Below are 10,000 nucleotides of genomic sequence, written 5' to 3' on the forward strand. Positions count from 1 at the left end.
CTCGTGCTTCTCTTCCTGCTCCTGCTGCTCCTGCACCTGCCGCAGACGGATCCCTGCAACACACCGGGACCTGAAGTGAGACCTCACCACCGGGACATGTACATGTACAGTACATAGTAGTAGTAGTATTACCTCGCCGTATCGCTGCTAACAGACATGTACATGTACAGTACATAGTAGTAGTAGTAGTAGTAGTATTACCTCGCCGTATCGCTGCTAACAGACATGTACATGTACAGTACATAGTAGTAGTAGTAGTATTAGTAGTATTACCTCGCCATATCGCTGCTAACAGACATGTACATGTACAGTACATAGTAGTAGTAGTATTACCTCGCCGTATCGCTGCTAACAGACATGTACATGTACAGTACATAGTAGTAGTAGTATTACCTCGCCGTATCGCTGCTAACAGACATGTACATGTACAGTACATAGTAGTAGTAGTAGTAGTAGTATTACCTCGCCGTATCGCTGCTAACAGACATGTACATGTACAGTACATAGTAGTAGTAGTAGTAGTAGTAGTATTACCTCGCCGTATCGCTGCTAACAGACATGTACATGTACAGTACATAGTAGTAGTAGTAGTAGTAGTATTACCTCGCCGTATCGCTGCTAACAGACATGTACATGTACAGTACATAGTAGTAGTAGTAGTAGTAGTATTACCTCGCCGTATCGCTGCTAACAGGTCACTACGAGCATCATTCATGGGGAAGTCTGGTCCCAGCAGCTTCCTCTCTGTTCCTGCGGTGACCGGCGGCTTCCTGTCCGTCACCGCTGCGACGGGTGGCGAGGAGGCGGGGTTTAAGGGGGGAGGGGCCGGAGGGGAGGGGCTAAAAGGCCTCATGGCTCCTCCTGCAGAAGAACAGGTCAGTGTTGTGTGTACATTAGGTTTAAATATCTGTATTTGTACTGCGGAGGGGTATGGGAGGGGTTATCTGCGTTGGGGGAGGAGTCACCTATTGTACGTCTTACTGAGTTAGTTTCAGTTTAGAAAGGGGAGGAGTTACCTGGGTGAGCCAGGGGGGTGTGCGTTACTGTGGCAGCTGCGGAGTGGGTGGGGCTGGTGAAGGTCACATGACCAGCTGTAGGGATGAGGGGAGGGGGAGGGGGCGGAGCCGGGGGCCCCTGTGGCTGAACATCACTGAGGGACAGAACACACTCGTTAAAACACAAATACATGTTTCTACTGTCACTTCAGAACAAAAGGCTCTTGTACTTCTCTTTGGCGGGGGCCCGTGCTGTGCTCTGATTGGCCGGGGCGGGGGGCGGTTGCTGCTGGTGCTGTGATTGGTTGCGTCCCAGAGAGTGCTGTCTGTTAGAGGCGGGGTTTGTGTTATTGGGTCTCAGAGCTCGGTCTAAAGACTGGGTCTGGACCACGTCATTCAGGGAGACTCCAGAACCAGACCTGGGACAGAGAGAGACATGAGAGAGACATGAGAGAGACATGAGAGAGACATAAGAGAGACATGAGAGAGACATGAGAGAGACATGAGAGAGACATAAGAGAGACATGAGAGAGACATGAGAGAGACATGAGAGAGACATAAGAGAGACATAAGAGAGACATAAGAGAGACATGAGAGAGACATAAGAGAGACATGAGAGAGACATGAGAGAGACATAAGAGAGACATGAGAGAGACATGAGAGAGACATGAGAGAGACATGAGAGAGACATAAGAGAGACATGAGAGAGACATGAGAGAGACATGAGAGAGACATAAGAGAGACATGAGAGAGACATGAGAGAGACATAAGAGAGACATGAGAGAGACATGAGAGAGACATGAGAGAGACATAAGAGAGACATGAGAGAGACATGAGAGAGACATAAGAGAGACATGAGAGAGACATGAGAGAGACATGAGAGAGACATGAGAGAGACATAAGAGAGACATGAGAGAAGAGAGACATGAGAGAGACATGAGAGAGACATAAGAGAGACATGAGAGAAGAGCGACATGAGAGAGACATGAGAGAGACATGAGAGAGACATAAGAGAGACATAAGAGAGACATGAGAGAGACATGAGAGAGACATGAGAGAGACATGAGAGAGACATGAGAGAGACATGAGAGAGACATAAGAGAGACATGAGAGAGACATGAGAGAGACATGAGAGAGACATAAGAGAGACATGAGAGAGACATGAGAGAGACATGAGAGAGACATGAGAGAGACATGAGAGAGACATGAGAGAGACATGAGAGAGACATAAGAGAGACATGAGAGAGACATGAGAGAGACATGAGAGAGACATAAGAGAGACATGAGAGAGACATGAGAGACATGAGAGAGACATAAGAGAGACATAAGAGAGACATAAGAGAGACATGAGAGAGACATGAGAGAGACATGAGAGAGACATGAGAGAGACATAAGAGAGACATGAGAGAGACATAAGAGAGACATGAGAGAGACATGAGAGAGACATAAGAGAGACATGAGAGAGACATAAGAGAGACATGAGAGAGACATGAGAGAGACATGAGAGAGACATGAGTGAGATACATAAGAGAGACATGAGAGAGACATGAGAGAGACATAAGAGAGACATGAGAGAGACATAAGAGAGACATGAGAGAGACATGAGAGAGACATAAGAGAGACATGAGAGAGACATGAGAGAGACATGAGAGAGACATGAGAGAGACATAAGAGAGACATAAGAGAGACATAAGAGAGACATGAGAGAGACATGAGAGAGACATGAGAGAGACATGAGAGAGACATAAGAGAGACATGAGAGAGACATGAGAGAGACATAAGAGAGACATGAGAGAGACATGAGAGAGACATAAGAGAGACATGAGAGAGACATGAGTGAGATACATAAGAGAGACATGAGAGAGACATGAGAGAGACATAAGAGAGACATGAGAGAGACATGAGAGAGACATAAGAGAGACATAAGAGAGACATGAGAGAGACATGAGAGAGACATGAGAGAGACATGAGAGAGACATGAGAGAGACATGAGAGAGACATGAGAGAGACATAAGAGAGACATGAGAGAGACATGAGAGAGACATGAGAGAGACATGAGAGAGACATGAGAGAGACATGAGAGAGACATGAGAGAGACATAAGAGAGACATAAGAGAGACATGAGAGAGACATGAGAGAGACATGAGAGAGACATGAGAGAGACATGAGAGAGACATAAGAGAGACATAAGAGAGACATGAGAGAGACATGAGAGAGACATGAGAGAGACATGAGAGAGACATGAGAGAGACATGAGAGAGACATGAGAGAGACATGAGAGAGACATAAGAGAGACATAAGAGAGACATGAGAGAGACATGAGAGAGACATGAGAGAGACATGAGAGAGACATGAGAGAGACATAAGAGAGACATGAGAGAGACATGAGAGAGACATGAGAGAGACATGAGAGAGACATAAGAGAGACATGAGAGAGACATGAGAGAGACATAAGAGAGACATAAGAGAGACATGAGAGAGACATGAGAGAGACATGAGAGAGACATGAGAGAGACATGAGAGAGACATGAGAGAGACATGAGAGAGACATGAGAGAGACATAAGAGAGACATGAGAGAGACATGAGAGAGACATGAGAGAGACATGAGAGAGACATGAGAGAGACATGAGAGAGACATGAGAGAGACATAAGAGAGACATGAGAGAGACATGAGAGAGACATGAGAGAGACATGAGAGAGACATGAGAGAGACATGAGTGAGATACATAAGAGAGACATGAGAGAGACATGAGAGAGACATAAGAGAGACATGAGAGAGACATAAGAGAGACATGAGAGAGACATGAGAGAGACATGAGAGAGACATAAGAGAGACATGAGAGAGACATGAGAGAGACATGAGAGAGACATGAGAGAGACATAAGAGAGACATAAGAGAGACATGAGAGAGACATGAGAGAGACATGAGAGAGACATGAGAGAGACATGAGAGAGACATGAGAGAGACATGAGAGAGACATAAGAGAGACATGAGAGAGACATGAGAGAGACATGAGAGAGACATAAGAGAGACATAAGAGAGACATGAGAGAGACATGAGAGAGACATGAGAGAGACATAAGAGAGACATAAGAGAGACATGAGAGAGACATGAGAGAGACATGAGAGAGACATGAGAGAGACATGAGAGAGACATGAGAGAGACATAAGAGAGACATAAGAGAGACATGAGAGAGACATGAGAGAGACATAAGAGAGACATAAGAGAGACATGAGAGAGACATTTGTCTAAGGACAGAGGACGCTGGGACATGTGTCTAAGGACAGAGGACGCTGGGACATGTGTCTAAGGACACGGGACGCTGGGACATTTGTCTAAGGACACGGGATGCAGGGACATGTGTCTAAGGACACGGGACGCTGGGAGATTTGTCTAAGGACACGGGACGCAGGGACTGTCTGGGGAGGAGTTACCTGTCGGGGGAGGAGTCATATGGTGACGGCGACACTCGTGCGTCCGGACGCAGCTCTTTGTCGTACGCCATAAGGTTCCACTCCTGACGACGGTTACGCGCCTTACGCACCTGACACACAAAACATGTCAAACACATGTCAACACATGTCAACACATGTCAAACACACATGTCAAACACATGTCAACACATGTCAACACATGTCAAACACACATGTCAAACACATGTCAACACATGTCAAACACATGTCAACACATGTCAACACATGTCAAACACATGTCAAACACACATGTCAAACACATGTCAACACATGTCAAACACATGTCAACACATGTCAAACACACATGTCAAACACATGTCAACACATGTCAAACACATGTCAACACATGTCAAACACACATGTCAAACACATGTCAACACATGTCAAACACACATGTCAAACACATGTCAACACATGTCAAACACATGTCAACACATGTCAAACACACATGTCAAACACATGTCAACACATGTCAAACACATGTCAACACATGTCAACACATGTCAAACACATGTCAACACATGTCAAACACATGTCAACACATGTCAACACATGTCAACACATGTCAACACATGTCAAACACACATGTCAAACACACATGTCAAACACATGCCAACACATGTCAAACACATGTCAACACATGTCAAACACACATGTCAAACACATGTCAACACATGTCAAACACACATGTCAAACACATGTCAACACATGTCAAACACATGTCAACACATGTCAAACACACATGTCAAACACATGTCAACACATGTCAAACACACATGTCAAACACATGTCAACACATGTCAAACACATGTCAACACATGTCAAACACACATGTCAAACACATGTCAACACATGTCAAACACATGTCAACACATGTCAACACATGTCAAACACATGTCAACACATGTCAAACACATGTCAACACATGTCAACACATGTCAACACATGTCAACACATGTCAAACACACATGTCAAACACACATGTCAAACACATGCCAACACATGTCAAACACATGTCAACACATGTCAAACACACATGTCAAACACATGTCAACACATGTCAAACACATGTCAACACATGTCAACACATGTCAACACATGTCAAACACATGTCAACACATGTCAAACACATGTCACACACATGTCACACACATGTCAACACATGTCACACACATGTCACACACATGTCACACACACATGTCAAACACATGTCAAACACACATGTCAAACACACATGTCAAACACGCATGTCAAACACGCATGTCAAACACACATGTCAAACACATGTCACACACATGTCACACACATGTCACACACATGTCACACACACATGTCAAACACATGTCAAACACACATGTCAAACACACATGTCAAACACGCATGTCAAACACGCATGTCAAACACACATGTCACACACATGTCAAACACATGTCCCACACATGTCAAACACACATGTCAAACACATGTCACACACATGTCAAAAACATGTCACACACATGTCACACACATGTCAAACACATGTCAAACACATGTCAAACACACATGTCAAACACACATGTCACACACATGTCAAACACACATGTCAAACACACATGTCAAACACACATGTCAAACACATGTCAAACACACATGTCAAACACATGTCAAACACACATGTCAAACACGCATGTCAAACACACATGTCAAACACATGTCACACACATGTCACACACATGTCAAACACATGTCCCACACATGTCAAACACACATGTCAAACACACATGTCAACACATGTCAAACACACATGTCAAACACACATGTCAAACACATGTCACACACATGTCAAACACATGTCAAACACATGTCAAACACATGTCAAACACACATGTCAAACACACATGTCACACACATGTCAAACACACATGTCAAACACACATGTCAAACACGCATGTCAAACACACATGTCAAACACACATGTCACACACATGTCAAACACATGTCCCACACATGTCAAACACACATGTCAAACACACATGTCAAACACATGTCACACACATGTCAAACACATGTCAAACACACATGTCAAACACACATGTCAAACACATGTCAAACACATGTCAAACACATGTCAAACACACATGTCAAACACACATGTCAAACACATATGTCAAACACATGTCACACACATGTCAAACACATGTCAAACACATGTCAAACACACATGTCAAACACATGTCAAACACACATGTCAAACACACATGTCAAACACATGTCAAACACACATGTCAAACACACATGTCAAACACACATGTCAAACACACATGTCAAACACATGTCACACACATGTCACACACATGTCAAACACATGTCCCACACATGTCAAACACACATGTCAAACACACATGTCAAACACACATGTCAACACATGTCAAACACACATGTCAAACACACATGTCAACACATGTCAAACACATGTCACACACATGTCACACACATGTCAAACACATGTCAAACACATGTCAAACACACATGTCAAACACACATGTCAAACACACATGTCAACACATGTCAAACACATGTCACACACATGTCACACACATGTCAAACACATGTCAAACACATGTCAAACACACATGTCAAACACACATGTCACACACATGTCAAACACATGTCACACACATGTCACACACATGTCAACACATGTCACACACATGTCACACACATGTCACACACACATGTCAAACACATGTCAAACACACATGTCAAACACACATGTCAAACACGCATGTCAAACACGCATGTCAAACACACATGTCAAACACATGTCACACACATGTCACACACATGTCAAACACATGTCCCACACATGTCAAACACACATGTCAAACACATGTCACACACATGTCAAAAACATGTCACACACATGTCACACACATGTCAAACACATGTCAAACACATGTCAAACACACATGTCAAACACACATGTCACACACATGTCAAACACACATGTCAAACACACATGTCAAACACACATGTCAAACACATGTCAAACACACATGTCAAACACATGTCAAACACACATGTCAAACACGCATGTCAAACACACATGTCAAACACATGTCACACACATGTCACACACATGTCAAACACATGTCCCACACATGTCAAACACACATGTCAAACACACATGTCAACACATGTCAAACACACATGTCAAACACACATGTCAAACACATGTCACACACATGTCAAACACATGTCAAACACATGTCAAACACATGTCAAACACACATGTCAAACACACATGTCACACACATGTCAAACACACATGTCAAACACACATGTCAAACACGCATGTCAAACACACATGTCAAACACACATGTCACACACATGTCAAACACATGTCCCACACATGTCAAACACACATGTCAAACACACATGTCAAACACATGTCACACACATGTCAAACACATGTCAAACACACATGTCAAACACACATGTCAAACACATGTCAAACACATGTCAAACACATGTCAAACACACATGTCAAACACACATGTCAAACACATATGTCAAACACATGTCACACACATGTCAAACACATGTCAAACACATGTCAAACACACATGTCAAACACATGTCAAACACACATGTCAAACACACATGTCAAACACATGTCAAACACACATGTCAAACACACATGTCAAACACACATGTCAAACACACATGTCAAACACATGTCACACACATGTCACACACATGTCAAACACATGTCCCACACATGTCAAACACACATGTCAAACACACATGTCAAACACACATGTCAACACATGTCAAACACACATGTCAAACACACATGTCAACACATGTCAAACACATGTCACACACATGTCACACACATGTCAAACACATGTCAAACACATGTCAAACACACATGTCAAACACACATGTCAAACACACATGTCAACACATGTCAAACACATGTCACACACATGTCACACACATGTCAAACACATGTCAAACACATGTCAAACACACATGTCAAACACACATGTCACACACATGTCAAACACATGTCAAACACACATGTCAAACACACATGTCAAACACACATGTCAAACACACATGTCAAACACACATGTCAAACACATGTCATGTGGGTTGCAACAACGAAATTTCATATGAGTCACATGACATTGACTCACACATCATGTGACTCACACATGACACGTGTGCGTCCAAACACAAAGGGTCAGTACCTTCTTGACCTCGCGACCCGACGTCTCATCTGTGTTTTTCTGCTCCTGAAAAAACACAAAGTGTAAAAGTACATTTGACAGGACTCAGTTCAGTCGAGTCACAGAGTAGTAGTAGTCGTCGTAGTATTAGTATTAGTAGTAGTAGTAGTAGTAGTAGTAGTAGTAGTAGTAGTAGTAGTAGTAGTAGTAGTAGTAGTAGTAGTAGTAGTAGTAGTAGTAGTAGTAGTAGTAGTAGTAGTAGTAGTAGTAGTAGTAGTAGTAGTAGTAGTAGTAGTAGTAGTAGTATTAGTATTAGTAGTAGTAGTAGTAGTAGTAGTAGTAGTAGTAGTAGTAGTAGTAGTAGTAGTAGTAGTAGTAGTAGTAGTAGTAGTAGTAGTAGTAGTAGTAGTAGTAGTAGTAGTATTAGTATTAGTAGTAGTAGTAGTAGTAGTAGTAGTAGTAGTAGTAGTAGTAGTAGTAGTAGTAGTAGTAGTAGTAGTAGTAGTAGTAGTAGTAGTAGAAGTATTAGAAGTATTAGTAGTAGTATAAGTAGTAAAAGTACCTTGTGTCTGCGTTTCTCCTTCCTCTTCTTCTCCGTGGCCTGTAACATTTTCTCTCTCCACAAACTGAAGAAATACGATGGGTCAGTGTAGAACTTCATCCCGTCTTTCCCATCGTCCCTGCACACATTTATGCAAATGATGCACACATTTATGCAAATGATGCACACATTTATGCAAATGATGCACACATTTATGCAAATGATGCACACATTTATGCAAATGATGCACACATTTATGCAAATGATGCACACATTTAAATGATGCACCACAGCGCCCTCACAAGGCCCATGGACGAAACACTCTTAATTATCTGAGTACTGACTCACACCTGTAGTACTGACTCTCACCTGTAGTACTTACTCACACCTGTAGTACTGACTCTCACCTGTAGCACTGACTCACCTGTAGCACTGACTCACCTGTAGCACTGACTCACCTGTAGTACTGACTCTCACCTGTAGTACTGACACTCACCTGTAGTACTGACACTCAACTGTAGCACTGACTCACCTGTAGCACTGACACTCACCTGTAGCACTGACTCACCTGTAGCACTGACTCACCTGTAGCACTGACTCACCTGTAGCACTGACTCACCTGTAGCACTGACTCACCTGTAGCACTGACTCACCTGTAGCACTGACTCACTTGTAGCACTGACTACCCTGTAGCACTAACTCACCTGTAGCACTGACTCACCTGTAGCACTGACTCACCTGTAGCACTGACTCACCTGTAGCACTGACTCA

At 43.0% G+C, this 10,000-nt stretch overlaps 1 protein-coding gene across 1 annotated transcript in view; it reads right to left on the bottom strand.

Annotated features, from left to right (window-relative positions):
- Positions 1-10,000, bottom strand: part of LOC140354557 (actin-binding protein WASF3-like) — a 15,003-nt gene that overhangs the window by 162 nt on the left and 4,841 nt on the right. Inside the window, exons 4-10 of the mRNA XM_072439599.1 lie at positions 9,251-9,368; positions 8,710-8,754; positions 4,432-4,541; positions 1,226-1,414; positions 1,017-1,150; positions 673-861; positions 1-53 (exon numbers count right to left, since the gene is read on the bottom strand). The exon at positions 1-53 is cut by the window's left edge and continues 162 nt beyond it. Coding sequence (XP_072295700.1) covers positions 1-53; positions 673-861; positions 1,017-1,150; positions 1,226-1,414; positions 4,432-4,541; positions 8,710-8,754; positions 9,251-9,368 — 838 coding nt within the window. The remainder of the gene's footprint in view (positions 54-672; positions 862-1,016; positions 1,151-1,225; positions 1,415-4,431; positions 4,542-8,709; positions 8,755-9,250; positions 9,369-10,000) is intronic.

Source organism: Eucyclogobius newberryi, unplaced genomic scaffold (genome assembly GCF_026437365.1).
Source record: "Eucyclogobius newberryi isolate DKJ021-1_F unplaced genomic scaffold, fEucNew1.0.hap1 SCAF_99, whole genome shotgun sequence".
Classification (NCBI taxonomy): domain Eukaryota; kingdom Metazoa; phylum Chordata; class Actinopteri; order Gobiiformes; family Gobiidae; genus Eucyclogobius; species Eucyclogobius newberryi.